The sequence below is a fragment of the Bos taurus genome, chromosome 9 (assembly GCF_002263795.3).
Source record: "Bos taurus isolate L1 Dominette 01449 registration number 42190680 breed Hereford chromosome 9, ARS-UCD2.0, whole genome shotgun sequence".
Taxonomy (NCBI): Eukaryota; Metazoa; Chordata; class Mammalia; order Artiodactyla; family Bovidae; genus Bos; species Bos taurus.
Window position 1 is genome coordinate 33,463,318 of NC_037336.1, and position 16,492 is coordinate 33,479,809.

The window sequence follows — 16,492 nt, forward strand, 5'->3', positions numbered from 1 at the left end:
TCTATGAGGAATCAAGGGATTTCAAGGTTGTGAATCCTTTGAGATGCTCAGTGAAGGATGTTGATGGAAATCAAGCATAGGGAAGGCCTTCCAGAAATGAGAGCAGGAATAATGTACAGAGGTTGAGAAATGCAGAGCAGGTATAAGGAGCTGCAAATGGCCCAGTGTGACCGAAGCACAGATTGTGGGAGGAGAATCTATGGAAAATAAATAGATATGAGGAAAGGCTGGTGCAGCCTGGGGCTTCCACGGAGGCTGTGCTCAGGGGTCTCTAGTAGATTCTGCAGGCAGTGGGTCACAACAAAGTAAGCTAATTAAAGCACAGGGGGCTGGAGACATGGGAAGTTTGGGAAGCGTCAGATAGGGATGATAAAGGCTTGAAATAGGGTAATTTCAGGGAAATAGTAAGGAACAGACATATGAATATAGCCTCCAGGAAGGGACTTTGAATTTTTTCCATATGGTCCTAATAAAAACTCCAACTGGCTTTTTTCATGTAGAAATCATTGCAGCTAGTACAGGCTCAACTATGCATTTGTGCTGGTTCTCCTAGATGAGAGGAGTAATCTGTGACCTTGAAACAGAGGATTGCTCACAGTTTCTACGCGGCTTATCTGGAGAACAAGCCCATTCTCATGATGGACATTATTGTGTGACATTGGGCCAATAATTAAACTATCATAATTACTACTTATGAGAGCAGCTACTGTTTATTAAGTTCCTAGTATGTCTCACCAGATTACATATCTCATCTCAGATCCAGCACAATCAGTCTTATTGTTCCCATTTTATACATGAGAAAGTTGTTTAGTGCGTTAAGCCCTGTAAGCAAGTTCACACAACTTGTAAGTAGCAGAAATGGGTTTTAGCATAGTCCATTTGACTAACACCCTAAGAGCTTTCCAATGAAGATTCTACATTGCCTTAGCTTATTAAACATAGTCTTATTTATGTATATTTTGGTGGAAAGCCTATAAATATAGCTCTTTTCCTCTGTTTGAATTCCTTAACTGTAGCTAGAAATTCCTTTAAAACATCATATATATGCAGTCATATGAATGTGTGAATGCTAAGTCGCTTCAGTAGTGTCCAACTCTTTGCGATCCTATGGACCCCCCAGGCTCCTCTGTTCATGGGATTCTCCAGGCAAGAATACTGGAGTGGGTTGCCATGACCTCTTCCAGGGGATCTTCCTGACCCAGGGATCAACCTATGTCTCTTAAACCTGTCTCCTGCATTGGCAGGAGGGTTCTTTACCACTAATGCCACCTGGGAAGCCCAGCCATATTTATATATAGTGCAAACTGGAAAAGTGCCTATAATTTTTCTTTTGTTTCCTGCAGTTTCATGGTCTTTTACTCACCTTGGTTGACCTTGTGGACCTATGTGTAGAGATTTCGAAAGGCTGCGTCTACTTGGAGCAGATGCACTTCATTCACAGGTATAGTGACTTTCTGGATACCGGGTTCTTATGAATATTGACACAATAATCACCTTAGTTTGGGTGAAACTTAAGATAATTAACATTTTCATTCCTTCAAGACAGCAATACTTTCTACTAAAATCTCTCTTCTCTGCAGACCTACTAGTGTTGCTTGTCTGATCTCTGGAACTTCATTGTTATTATTATTATTAAATATAGCTTCTGCTCTAGGGATCTGGCAGCTCGGAATTGCCTTGTCTCCATGAAAGACTATACCAGTCCATCAAGGATAGTGAAAATTGGGGACTTTGGACTCGCGAGGGACATCTATAAAAACGATTACTATAGGAAGAGAGGAGACGGTCTGCTCCCTGTTCGGTGGATGGCTCCAGAAAGTTTGATGGATGGAATCTTCACTACTCAGTCTGATGTATGGTGAGCTTACAGGGCACCAGGAAACGTGGGCAGCACCATCAAATATCAGAGCCAGAAGGGACCTTAAAAGGTCATCTTGTTTCGTATGTGAGAAAACACAAGACCATAGAGGTTGAGTGATTTTCCTTAAGCTAAAGTGAAAGCTAGAGGGTAAGAAGGGGCTATTCCTGGGTCTCAGCGGTTTATACCAATTCTTTTTGATCCGTTAGCTTACTGGTGTGTGTTCAAGAGATCTGTTTACTTCAGCTATCTTACTACTCTTCAAAAATGTAGAGGCTATGACTAATAGGAATTGGCACCTATGAATTAATGTCCAAGTTTGTGTCCAAATGCCTACTATTTGGGGATGTTTGGTCATTAATTTATAAGCAGAATTTCAATCATAGATCTCAAAAGATTAGGACATGAGGGAGGTTTGGACAGCTCTTTATTATTTGAATAGAACCCCTCATTTTTGCTTGTTGACTCCAAACTTTTGATTAGAGCTGCTCAAAATGTAAAGATGTATCCAGTAACTTAAAAAGTGATTTTATTTATTTATTTATTTGGCTATGCTGGGTCTTTGTTAATGCTTGGGTTTTTCTCTAGATATGGTGAGTGAGGGCTACTGGAACAGGGGCTGCTACCTAACTGTGGTGTGCGGGCTTCTCGTTGCCGTGGTTTCTCCTATTGCAGAGCACAGGCTCTAGGGCGCTCAGGCTTCAGGAGTTGTGGCTTGTGGGCTCAGGAGTTGTGGCTCCCGGACTCAAGGGTGTCACAGACTCAGTAGTTGTGGCACACGGGCTTAGTTACCCTGAGGCATGTGGAATCTTTCTGGACCAGGAATTAAACCCATGCAAATCCTTGCATTGCATGGGTTTGCATTGCAAATTAAACCCTTGCATCGGCAGACAGATTTTCCACCAGGGAAGCCCTCCAATAATTTTTAAGCTAGACTGACCTCTGCAAAATCAGGGATAAGATAAAGTTGGCCCTTGGTTTGCCAGTTTTTATTCATGCCTTCCCTCTCCACTTTTGCTAGCACTCAAACTCAAGGAGATGAAACGCTTTCTTGCTCACCCCTAGTGTGTTTACATAATGAAGCTATGAAAGCCATAGGTAATGGAGGTCTGCAGTGCAGGTTCAGCCAGGGAGGAGGAGCAGAGTGTGTGTGTGTGGGTGTGGGGGTGTGTGTGTGTGGGTGTGTGTGTGTGCCCCTACTAAGCCTTCCTATCACCTTTGAAGTGTTGGTAGTAGGCAGTTGCTTGTTCTACTTTTTCTTGAGGTTGACTTGCTTTTAAGTCCCCCATTTGCCTTTTATGGGGCCAATAATGCCAATCACAAAGTAGACTCTTGATAGCCCCAGGAATAATTATGTTGGAAAAACTACTGTAAACATGATGTTTGTAATAAGTATAATTAAAGCAAACTGTTTAATATCCTTAGGTCTTTTGGAATTCTGATTTGGGAAATTTTAACTCTTGGTCATCAACCTTACCCAGCTCATTCCAACCTTGATGTTTTAAACTATGTGCAAACAGGAGGGAGACTGGAGCCACCAAGAAATTGTCCTGATGATCTGTAAGTTAATTATGTTCCCATAAGCATCTCAAAAACAAAAACACATGTACATGCATTCTTATGCTTCATTGGTATGGTATTTTTAAATAAAAACTGGAGTTCATGTATTTGTATATCCTATTTAAAATGTAAATTGTGACATTTAACTCATTAAATATATGATGATATCTTTTTATTTATATATATACACACACATAATACTTTACTTCAGAAGCAAAATCTAGAACAACAATATGTTTACTCTTGGTTAAGTGAATTCTAATAAGTAAACAAAAGTGCTTTGTGTGTTTGTGTGTGTATCACATACATACTCATTTTATTTTGGAACATCTGATTTGACTAACATCTTAACCTGCATATTTAAAGGTTCTCTTAAATAGGAGTATATTGTTTAAAAGCTGAATTGCTTTTGTTAATAAAGCTGATATTGGGATATACTACTACTAAAAATATATAACAACCTGTATAGGTTGTTATCTATTTATGAACTTAACATAGAGTAAGTGTTAGAGATTCTACCAAATTGGTCCTGGCAGCTCCTGAATTCCAATAGATTTGTGATCCTTGGAACAGTCGGTGATTTTGATCTAATTATAAAGGGAAAATACACCAGGTTATTTTGCTGTGTACTAATCTACCCTCTTGTGAACAACCTTTTAGCAGAAATAGGAAGTCTTGATACTTTTTCTAAAAGGTGTCTTACCCATGATGTTTCTGAAAGAACATAGAATCAACAAGTATAAACTCCTCTGTTGTATGTACTACACCATGCTACAGATTGTGTGGAATACAGAAGTGTTTCAACCAGAGCCACGGCTCAAATGTATTTTGAAAGGACAGACACACACATGGAGCAGTTGGATAAGAAGCCAACATGTAATAAAGTGCTAAACTGTGCGGTACAGACAAGTGCAAAAGGAATTAGCAGTATGCGGATACACACCATGGCTGCACGGCCTTGACCATGCTGTGTTATTTAGAGGATTATTCAGACTGGAGCCAAAAGATGATTAAGAACTGGGCACCTTGGTTGGATGTTCTGTGGGTGAATGTTTTTGTATTATTTAAATCTTCCAGCTTGAAGAAGATTGGAATCACTGTCTGTTTCTGATTTAGCTTTTATAGCCTCGGGGATATTTACAGAAGGATCAGTTATACACATATCTGAACGAGTTTGGTGGCAGTGCCTAAAAATATGATTCATGATCCTTTTGGGGCAGATGGAAAAACTTCTGTAAGTTAGGGGTAAGAAATTTATATAAAATTTTTAAAAAGTTAGTCTAGGGCTTGAGGGGAAAAAAAAAACAACCTAGCATTCCTAAGTATGAAATACATTTGTATCAAGTGGTTAGCAAACTAATCACTGTTTTGTACCTCTTATACATCTATTGAATACTCAGAAGATTTCCCCCAAATTTTAGTTGCACAAAATTTTCCTTGTGCTGTTAGAATTCTATTTGGCATATCTTCCCCTCTAGGGAGTAATGTATCTCATCATAATTATGCATTTCTTTTTTTGATAGGCACTCTAGGAATCACTGAATTATACATTTTGATTAATGTGTTCATTTATTCTGTTTGGGGAGGAAGAAGGTAGATAATTAATTGTCCTATTGTAAGGAAGAAAAATGCAGTTATGTTGAACTTTGCCCTCTCCAAAGGTATCCAGAAATTTAACTAGAAGGAGGAGGAAGAAGGAGTGCTAGAAAAGTTCTAGAAAAATATTCCTCATTACGAGTGAAAAAAGATAATGTTCTATATGATTTTATCTTGAGTAATTATTCATTTGGATATATTATTGCTCTAATTTTATGAAAGTATAGTTTCCTTGAAGCCAAAATTTCCATTGCTGCTTTTGAAGTTCATTTGAACATCAGTAATTAAAAAGCAAACAATGCTCTACACCCTCCAAAGGCCGCCTGCTTCAGATCCCCAGGAAGGGTTAACAATCCATGGCCGACTAGGGAGACAAACCCTGCTAAGGAAATGGAGCTCTCAGTGATGCCATTCATCTGGCCACAGCCTTAAGTTGTCATGATAAAGATTAACTACTCTCCTTAGAGTACAGAGGAAACTGATTTTTATTTGAAGCCTTTCTCTGAGATCACAGGCCCAGCTTAGAGGGTTGAAAGTCTGCGCTGAGCCGGTCTGCACCTTCTATTCACTGCTTAAATACTCAGCACCTGGATGCACTCTGGGTCAGGTGAGCCCATAGATGGCTACGCTGTGCTTAGCTATTAATGGAATGTGAAAGTTCAGAGCATTCCCGCCCTTCTTTCCATAGTCTGGGATGTATGGTGCAAAGCCCAGTCCTCAGTGTTCTCTTCAGCTTTTAGTTTGCACAACAACCTTAACACTCTCAGGAATAAATGGGATCAAAGGGCAATCTACATCAAGTGAGAGCTCTTTGGGGTTCTCGGCCACAGGTATCACAGGGAAACTGAAATTACCGGAGAGTTTCTCCAATGCAGGAGGTCAAAATAGAGAACATGGAGCCTCACCATCTTATTTTTACCCTGTAAGAATATGTGTAAGTGTTAGTTGCTCTGTCATGTCTGATTCTTTGGGATCCCATGGACTGTAGCCTGCCAGGCTCCTCTGTCCATGGAATTCTCCAGGCAAGAGTACTGGACTGGGTGGCCTTTTCCTTCTCCAGGGGATCTTCCTGACCCAGGGATCGAATCTGGGTCTCTTGCATTGCAGGCAGATTCTTTACCATCTGAACCACCAGGGAAGCCCAAGAATATGTATATCTGGATGTTAATTGCATCTTTCCAGGAGTGCATATAATGAGTAAGGGATTTTTTCAAATCTGAATTTTATATGATTTGCTTAAATGCCTATTAATTAACCTACCCTTAATTCTGAAAGATGCCATGGAGTTTTCATCTGTTAAATTTCAATTGCTTTATGAATCCAATAACTTAACTCATAAAAACTAATAATGAACATGGTTAATGAGTTTTGTGCTATTTTGGAAGAAATTGAAGCAAAGAGGAGTAAAAGGGTTGGTATGGTGAATGGAAGAATTTGAACTGAAACACTTAGCTAAATGAGATGTTTCAAGTATCAGAGTATCTGTTCAGAGGTAGAACCATCCCAGGTAAATTTTAACAAAATTGAAGGACCTGTCACTTTATTTAGACTAATATGATTGAGTATTTGTAACTATAACTTGGTAAAAGTATTTAATGCATGATACTGAATTGCGACAAGTAAGGAAAGACCCCTTTTTGTAAGGAAAGACCCCTATACCAAAGAAATAGTTGTTAATTTACAAGATGCAAGAAATGCATTTTGGGGGTTTGATAATATTTAAAAGCCTAGTCATTTATTCCATTGCCATTTTAATATTGTTTAAGAGCACAAGTTGTATGTGTGCTCAGTTGTGTCTGACTCTTTGCGACCCCATGGACTGTAACCTGCCCTGCTCCTTGGTCTATAGGATTTCCCAGGCAAGAATACTGGAGTGGGTTGCCATTTCCTTCTCCAGGGGATCTTCCCGACCCAGGGATCAAACCCACGTCTCTCGTGTCTCATCCATTGGCAGGCAGGTTCTTTACCACTGCACCGCCTGGGAAGCCTGAACAAGTTGTGCTCTTTACTTTTAAATGACTATTGCTTTATAGAGCGTGCCTCTTTTCTTAATCTAGGGCAGTCAGTACTCATTTGACCCTGGACAGTGGGAGAGAAAGGTGTTATATATTTATCAGGTCACTTGTTTTTGCCATTAGAGAGTTAAGAAGAATAATGTAAATTAAAGCCTCCATAGATGAAAAATTAGGAATATCTGCTTAGATAACTTACATAAATTAAACTTTTGCAGGAAAGTGGGAGTGGGTGAGGTGCAGAGTGGAGAAGGGGCAATTGTCTGGGTGCTTTCTCTCCTCTCTCCCTCCTCCCTTTTCCTCCTTCCTTCTCACTATATCATCTTCGTTAAGTGTCTTGAATACTTTGTAGAATGAAGTGTATTATAAATAAAGTAAAAACTTCATAATTGAAATATGACAAGTCTTGAGAGATTCCACGTATCCTTTGATAATATCTCAGAATTCCAACTTTGTTTTTAGAAGAGGTTAGGTTTCTTGTGGCAAGTTACACTTTACTTTCTCCTTTCACCTGTGTGCTGGTCGCTCAGTTGTGTCCAACCCTCTGTGGCCCCACAGACTGTAGCCCACCAGTCCATGGAATTTTCCAGGCAAGAATACTGGAGGTGGTTGTCATTTCCTACTCCATAGAACCTTCCTGACCGAGGAATCGAACCTGCATCTCTTGCACCTTCTACATTGGCAGGTGGATTCTTTACTGGTAGCACCACCTTAGAAGTCCACCCTTAGGTTTATCATTAAGATTCTATTTTAAAATTGGTTTAAATTCCATGATCGGGGTATCAGTTACATGATATTATTTCAGAGTCAAATTGTCCTTCTTTGAGTTATTTGTTTCATTCCTGTTGCTAAATGCCAAAGATTATAAAGCAATATGTAAAGGATTAGGTTCTTAGTGATGATTCTAACCTGTAAAAATACAGCCATGCTCAGTACTCTATATCCAGAATGTAAATTGTAATATAAATGAAAAGTCATCAGATCAATACTGAAAAAGATCAATATTAGGTTTCTCTATAATACTCTGATATTAACACTGACATGAGGTGCTTGTCAAGAAATAAAAGAGATAGAAGTGGAATTTTTGTGCCACATACAGATATTACTATTCAATCAATACCTATGATGGTTTCTGGGTCATTGTCACCTAGAGATTGAATGTATTTTCACTCCATTGTCATTGCTTTAGTCCAAACTACCATCGTCTCTCACCTGCTGCTGCTGTTGCTAAGTCACTTCAGCCGTGTCTGACTCCGTGCGACCCCATAGACGGCAGCCCACCAGGCTCCCTCATCCCTGGGATTCTCCAGGCAAGAACACTGGAGTGGGTTGCCATTTCCTTCTCCAATGCATGAAAGTGAAAAGTGAAAGTAAAGTCACTCAGTCATGTCCGACTCTTTGTGACCCCATGGACTGCAGCCTACCAGGCTCCTCCGTCCATGGGGTTTTCCACCTAGTCTTCTCGAATAACTTCCTTGCTTCCAACTTGCCCCTCTACAGTCAATTCTCTATATATATCAGCTAGAGTCATCCTTTAAAAATGTAAAGATCATGTTCCCTTAAAAATCTTTGACAGCTTCCATTGTGTTGCATAAAATCTAGCGCCTAGGCTGATCTTTGACTTTTGTGATCTCGCCTTCCTCTCCGGCCTCATCTCTTACACTCTCCCCCTCAGTGACTGCTCTACAGCTATACTGGCTGTCCTTCACATTCTAAAATGTGCCAAGTTCTTTCCAAAGTTAGGAATTTACACATGCTTTTGCCTCTTCTAGTGTGTTCCCTGACTTTCATCCCCACCCAGTTCCCATGGCTAGCATCTTATTTTTCTACAGAGTTCATTGGCTTAAACGCCACCTCCGCAGAAGTTCTTCTATAAGCAACTTACCGAAAATGTTCCATCTCTAATTAGCGTTCACATTTGTTTTCTCGCACAGAAGTCGGACATGACTGAAGCGACTTAGCAGCAACAGCAGCAGCAGTACCATTTTTAGAACTTATAAGTTTTAATTATATATTTATCTGTTGATATGGTAGTACTAAAATTTTTAAATACTTCCCAGTTTATGTTTCTTTATTAGCCTTTCTCTCTCTGCCCCCGGTCACCCTTCTAGCTCCAGAGAGTGAAAGAGGAGAGCAGGCACTTGACCTTTTTAGTGAGTCAGCAGACTTGGAAACGATGCTTAGAGCAGAGAGAGGCTTATGTAGAATCCTTTAGCTCCTTGTTAGTTTGCTAAATGGCAACTTTGAGCTACTAAACCTATAATTCTATATAATCTAACAAACAAGAAGAAGAGAAACTCCACTCCTTCTAAGCCCTGGACAAGGGTAGGAAGAAGAAACCTTGACAAGATAAGAGGGTGAAGATGTTGGATATTTAGGTCCTGAAACCTCTGTAGGCTTCAGTTAGATGAGGTGACACCAAACACAGGGAGCAACTGCCTACTCCTCCCAGTCTGGCAGGATGGCAAGGAGACCCCTGAGCACGGACCCCCTGCGTTGACAGGGACACTCAGCATCCTGAATAGGATGGACTCCATGTCCAGAAAGAGAACATGTAGCTTTTGCTCCCAAGCCTCCTTTGTTTCCCTGTGTAAAGTGAACATTTTGTTGAAAGCTAGAACTTTGGCTAGGGAGCATCCTGTAGGCATGCAGCAGAAACAGGAAAGGGTTCCCTGAGCCTTGTCAGCAGATGTAGGATGTGATGCAGTCTCAGAGAGGCCTGCAGCTAGAGAGAGAAACGGGAGGACCAGTTCCGTGAGAAGGACCAAAAGAGCAGGTAAAGAGATCATGGATTGCAGATAGCAGTCGATGCCTGCAGGAAGGACCAGACCAGTCGCTCCTTACGGAATTCCTCATCATTCCACTCTGAGACTAGAGAAGGCCTGGAGGGCACAGTGGGGCCCAAAGCATCCTTCACGGGGCCAGTACAGCTCATGCAAATCCTGACACCACCTTGGAGAGGAAGACAGAGGGAGTAGGAATGGCCTGAAGATAAGAGACAGCAAGTTATTAGCCATAAAAGACCAAGGATTACCCAAAAAGGGTGGTTTTCAGAACAGACTAGTTCATAACTGGCATTGTTCTAAATGAAGTTAATTTTCTTCTGCTGGGTGAGGCTTTGTGAATCAGTTACAAAGCTATCAAAAGAGCTACGTTTTCCCCCTGTTCCTGTGAGTTGTAGTGGGTAAATTTTGCCACCCTCTTATATGTGCTTTATATATCATATGAGGACAGGAGCCACACTGCCACATCACTTGCTCTTGATATCCTGCTCGTATATAATGTGTCCAACAGATCTTTGATGAATGAATGAATGAACACTCATTGAGAGTTCTGCACAGACATGTCTTAGACAATCATTAAGGAAAAGATAATATTAAACAACCAGCTATTTATGGCCAGGGGAACTGAGCATCTTATTTAACCTGGCACTGAAGAACTGGATCTGATTTCTGCTTCTGGTTCTGCCACTAAATATCTGTGTGGCTTGAAGTACATCTTAGATTTTGTTTCAGATATCAATGTATAAATGTAAAATTTAATCTCAGCTTCTTCAATAATTTAGCTGTTGGTTTTCTATTGGTTCGGTAAACATTTTCTAACCATATATTTATCTATCTATTTATTTGATTAATAACTGTTAAATGTTGGCCTTTCAGAAGGAAGATGTTTTCTAATAAAGGTAGTTATATTGTCTGCAACTGTTATCTTCCTGACCCGTGGCTCAGCGGTTAAAGAATCCACCTGCAGTACAGGAGACATGGGTTTGACTCCTGAGTCAGGAAGACCCCCTGGAGAAGGAAATGTATTCTTGCCTGGGAAATCCTACGGACAGAGGCGCCTGGTGGGCCACAGTCTGTGGGGTTGCAAAAGAGTCAGACTCGACTGAGCAACTAAACAACAACAACAAATTAAATAAATAAGAAACAAAAGCTTTTGTTCTGGTTCAGTTATATTAATTGTGGAAAACTGGCAATAACTCAAATTCTTTTCCGTCTGAAATGACCTTACGCAGGTTATTGGTAATGGCTACCTAATGATATCCAGTCACCATTTACTTTCATGTCTTTACTCATATATCCAGGTGGAATTTAATGACCCAGTGCTGGGCTCAAGAACCTGACCAAAGACCTACCTTCCATAAAATTCAAGAACAGCTTCAGTTATTCAGAAATTTTTCCTTAAATAGTATTTCTCAATGCAGAGGAGAAGCAAACCCCGGTGGAGTCATAAATGAAGGCTTTGAAGGTAAGTTTGATTCTTCTTCAGAATTTCTGGGTTTTCTCTCCAGTGTTAACTGAACAAGGTCAAAATGGGATGTACCTGGAAGATATCTTACAGTGCACAGGAGGAATAATACACTGGCACCATCCTCATAATTATTTATTATCCTCCTCTTTGAAAGTAATTTTGGTTTGTTCATTACATTAAAAAAAAAAAAGAATAATGATATGGCCCCTGGATTTATAACCTAAGATAGTAAGAAAGAGAATTAACATGTTAGACTATATTTCCATGGGGCCTGTTCTCTTCATTCTCCACTTCTCATGCCAGTTTCGACCTCAGTGGCAGAGCTGAGTTAATTACAGTTGATGGTGCATTATCATCATTGGTCTATGCAGGGTTTCTCTTTCATTTGTTTGTTTAGCCTCTTATTTCCATATTCCTCTTCTGTTCTAGTTCCTCTCTCTACCTGCCAGGTAGCCATTTAATGTGTCTCTGTTAATTTGTATGTTTTCTACAAAATGTGTATTGTATGGATGGATACTTTAGTGTTATACAGTGCTTCTTTTCTTCCGTTTTACATTAATACTGTGTTTTTAAAAGCCATCCATGTGTATATATCTAATCTAGTACTTCAAACTGCCTAGTTAGTTTGCTGTGATTATTGTAGTGGGTCATACCCTGATAAAGGCTAGTGTAATTCCACTTCAGTAGTTTGGTATTAAAACACAATAGTCACTTAATTCATTTCCAAAGACAGATTTATGATACATTTGCCTAATTGGCTGCAGAAAAATAAATTTTAAAATGATCCTTTCCAGCTGTTCTTAAACTCCATCCCATAATTAAAAGTTCATAGGACTTTTTTCTTTTTTTTTTTCAAATGCAAACATTCTTGCTGAGAAATAAACCTGGCAAGATGGACCATGACTCAGAATCCCTCAGAAATTAAGCCTCTTGGCTCAGCACTGATTGATTATTCAATGGCTGATTGTTGCCCTGGAGGCATCTCTCTACAGTGAGACCTTCACCTTGAGTGATGCACTTGACTAATAATAGCAGGGAAAAATAAGAAGCCCAGGATGATGATCTGCTTGTCTTGTTTGCAGTGTTTCTAACTACACATTTTGAGTAAATTTTGATCCCTGACATGAATGCAGATTAGACTCTGATCGTGACACATCTTTAACATGAACAGCTAAGCGACAATTTGGAAAGAGATGTGCTTTGAGCATACATCCCGATCCTCCTCAGAATAAGCCAATTTCACATTGGTGCTACCTGCTATCTCATCATGAGGCTGAGCTGATGATTCTCAGAGTGTCAGTGGTAGAAGACAGAAGACTGACTGACTTTTCTTGATGGGCACTGAGAGAAGTCAGAATGGGAAGAGGAAGGTTGTCATGGAAATTGAAAAGAGAGAGACTCACAGTCAGGAATGGTCAAATGCTGCAGAGAAAAAGAGTTCTGTGGGGTATGAGGAATTTACAGTTGACTTGTGTTATATTTCAAAATTCAACTCTGCTCACAGAAGCCTTTCCTTCTAATATGTATGGACATTTGTTAAAAAAAAAAAAATAGCAAAGGCTGCCATAATGGGTGTTAGAAGACCTGAGAGCTTAGCTTTACCTTAGGGTCTACCAGATGTCTCCATGAACCCTTACAGAAATCTTTTTACCATGTAGCATTACCTAGTTTCATCTATGAAGCTGAGGTAAGTACCAAACTGCTCACGGTATCTATAAAGGACAACCCCCTTTTAATGAATGGCTTTTAATTTCAATATTATGTAACTTTATTTCTAGCACTTTTGAATATACCACTTGTGCTATTTAACTCATTAAATCCTTACAATAGCCCTATGAAGTAGGCATTATAACATTACCATTTTACAGATGAAAAGACTGAGGTTAGTAACTTGCCCATGGTCATCCTGCTGGATGGGGCTGGAGCAGGATTCTATTCTAGAGCCTTTGCTCTCAGCCTTCACAGAGTGGTAGCAAAGGCAAGGAAACTTTGTTATCTTTAGCGTTCTGCATAGCTAGGGGTGGTGAAAGAATTTGCTACTTTTGGCCTGCTAGAAAAGATATAATAATCTTTCCTGGTTATATCTAATTTATTGAGGAGCCAAGTTGTTGACAGACTGAATTAAAATTCTAAAGGATATTTTTAAAAAATAGAGAAGCAGACATAACTAGGCAGAATAAGGATACTGGAAGAGGTTAACAGGGAATATAATAAAGCTCTAATAATTTTTTAGAAACAAGTCTGTGCCATGACATATATATGATTTTGGTAACAAGAGAAATTCACATTCTGAAATCTACAACAAATGTAAATTGTGACCATAAGGAATGGAAAGATATGGGGATCACCAACATTTTTGATAATTGGCATGTGTCTGAAAAAAAGTGACAGAGAAGCGAGAAGAAATAGAATGAAAAACAGAGTTTGAATATTTGCAAAGGATAGAAATCATAGAACAGTCACTTTAAGGCAAGCTTAAACTTAATTAACTTTTAAGTAAAAGAATGTGTTTAATAATAGTTTGCTGTTTTGCAGACTGGTAGATGTATTTAACAAAACAGTAAGAAGTCTTCTTTGTTATTGTCAGAGATATATAAGAAGACAAGTAAAGCCACTGGGAGGACTTTTTTGAAAAAAAAGAAAAAAAGGAGAGGGGCATTAGGATTAAGGGAGCAATAATACCATGCCTATGCTATGGTCCTACTGACCTAATGGGGTGGAGAGGGGATAGAGAGAAGATTAGTAACATATCTGGGCATCTAGTAAAAATATCCCAGTGACTTCATCCAAACATTTGTGTAAACATCACCTCATCAGTCCCAGAGAGTTCTACAGGAAACAAATCTAAATGCTTCTCTGCTGTTCTAAACATAGCCAGTCAGCCGGCATATGTCTCGTCTGTAAATACCCTGTCTTACTTGGAAGTCTTTATTTTAATATTTCCCTCTTAAACCAAGAGTTGCCAAGTGCATGCCGTCTTTGCTCAGGATCTCTGCTGTAAGGACCTGCAAGTTTTCTATTCAGTAGTTTTTAAATCAAAATAAACAACCTGCCCCATCTCTCATAAATTCCTTATGCAATAAGAAGATGTACTCATTGCTGAAAGCTTGCCAGGGTCAAGTTACTAAATATTGTCCTAAGTACTATGAAGCGATGAAATAGTGAGCTAATGATTTTTCTTTGACATTTTGCACCAGAATTTGTAAAAATAGAATTTATTTGCCTTATGGAAAAGAATTTTTTTCCAATGTAGGCAAAAAAATTAAATCATGTTTCCCAATATGGTATTTAATGAGCCAAAGTTATGGCAGTGAAGCGGCTGATAATGTGAGTACCTAGACCTATGTTGTAAGCATATGTTTTTGTTGAAATTTTAAACTCCTTTAGCCTAATTTCTTTAAGCCCTTCAGGAATATCATCCTAATTTCCTCAATAATCTGGGCCACTGGGCAATTTAATCCTATTTCTTCCTATCATTTTTTGATATTTTTATTGCTATTTTCATGCATAGCAAGTTATTCTTGAGTACATATTGACAATAATCATAACAGTTGGATTCTTCCATTGATATTCAGCTCATAGGCACTAACCAAACTCAACATCTGATAAGCTTATTTTTATGGGGGAGATATTTTAGAAAAACTGACTATTCACATGATAGAATGGTGTCGGTATAATGAAGAGGAACATGGAATGATACCAAAGAGCCTGCAGCCTGGCCTCTGTGTTATTCAGCAGTGGGTGAGGGCCTGAAAAACTAAATAAACACCTACTAAGACAGAGCAAGAACAGTGATTCATATGTTTTGATAATAACATAAGCTTTGTAGTTAAGATTTGGAACTTGGTAATAGGTGTGTGCATGCGAGCTAAGTCATTCAGTCATGTCTGACTCTTTGGGACCCAATGGACTGTTAGCCTGCCAGGCTCCTCTGTCCATGGGGATTCTCCAGGCAAAAATACTGGAGTGGGTTGCCATGCCCTCCTCCAGAGGATCTTCCTGACTCAGGGATCAAAACCGTATCTCCTGTGTCTCCTGCATCGCAGGCAGATTCTTTACCCCTAAACCACTGGGGAAGCCCTGGTTAATAGGTAGATCCATTAAATTCCATCAGGGAATAAATAGGTGCAATGGTGCTTCCCTTCATCCTTTGAAATTGTTTAAATTTTTCCGATATTTCAATTTAAATGCATTCCAAATAAATCCAGCCTGGGGTATGCACAGAAGCTTGGCAGCCAGACTGGTCTCACCCACACATTTGGACACTCTTGTGCTGGAAGTATCATTAGGAGAAAGGGAGGGACCTTCATCTATTGACTGAAATGTTTCTGATTTGTAAAATGTGATGCTGAGTGAAAGGACAGTTATATTTCTGACTGTAAACTTTTCATCCAGGCAGTAACACTTAGGGACTGGAAAACATGGATAAAAAACAAATAATTCCTTCAATATACATTTGTATGTTTATCTGGTAGAGTCCCTAGAATTTTGTGGAATGTTTCAGAATCTCTGCTATTAGGTTTCAATAGAATTCTTATACGTTTCTAAGTAAGAAGGTCAGCCTTTAAGTAGAGAAAGACAAAATAATATGAGCACAATTGTGAAGAAGGTCAGATTTCCCTCTATCTGTTTTTCTGCAGGCACCCCCACCTCACACATGTATGTCTGGAGTCAGTCCCTCTCAAGAACTCCTGTAGGGCACACTGCCCACCACCTCCTCTGCACATAGCATGGCAGCTCCTCTCTCAGCTTGGGGAGGTGAACGTGAGGACCGACTAGAGCCAGACAATTTGGGTTCAAATTCTAGTTGTGTGACCTTGGGAAAAGTATTAAGCTCCTCTGTCCTCAATTTCCTCATGTGTTGAAAGCGGATAGTGCCAGTACTTACTTAATAGGGGAAGAATGAGTTAATATATGCATATAGCTTAGAACAGTGCCTGGTATGTAATTAGCACTCTATACGTATTAATAACAATTATTATGATTATATTTCATGTCAGTGTTTATTGCCACCTGACATAGATTTAGTTGTCCACTAGTTTATTGTCTGTACCCCCCCATTAGAGTGTAAACCCCAAATAGAAACAAATGTGTTTCGTGCACAACTATCTCATCAATACCTAGGACATGGCCAGGTATGCAGGATGCAGGCAATAAATATTAGCTTAATAAATGACTGAATTCCTTGACTTAAAAAAGTACATCTTTAAAGGTA

At 39.4% G+C, this 16,492-nt stretch overlaps 1 protein-coding gene across 1 annotated transcript in view; it reads left to right on the forward strand.

Annotated features, from left to right (window-relative positions):
• The window catches only part of ROS1 (ROS proto-oncogene 1, receptor tyrosine kinase), a 118,328-nt gene that overhangs the window by 99,342 nt on the left and 2,494 nt on the right, over positions 1-16,492 (forward strand). Inside the window, exons 40-43 of the mRNA XM_024996960.2 lie at positions 1,344-1,441; positions 1,655-1,858; positions 3,284-3,418; positions 11,111-11,274. Of these exons, the coding sequence (XP_024852728.1) occupies positions 1,344-1,441; positions 1,655-1,858; positions 3,284-3,418; positions 11,111-11,274 (601 nt within the window). The remainder of the gene's footprint in view (positions 1-1,343; positions 1,442-1,654; positions 1,859-3,283; positions 3,419-11,110; positions 11,275-16,492) is intronic.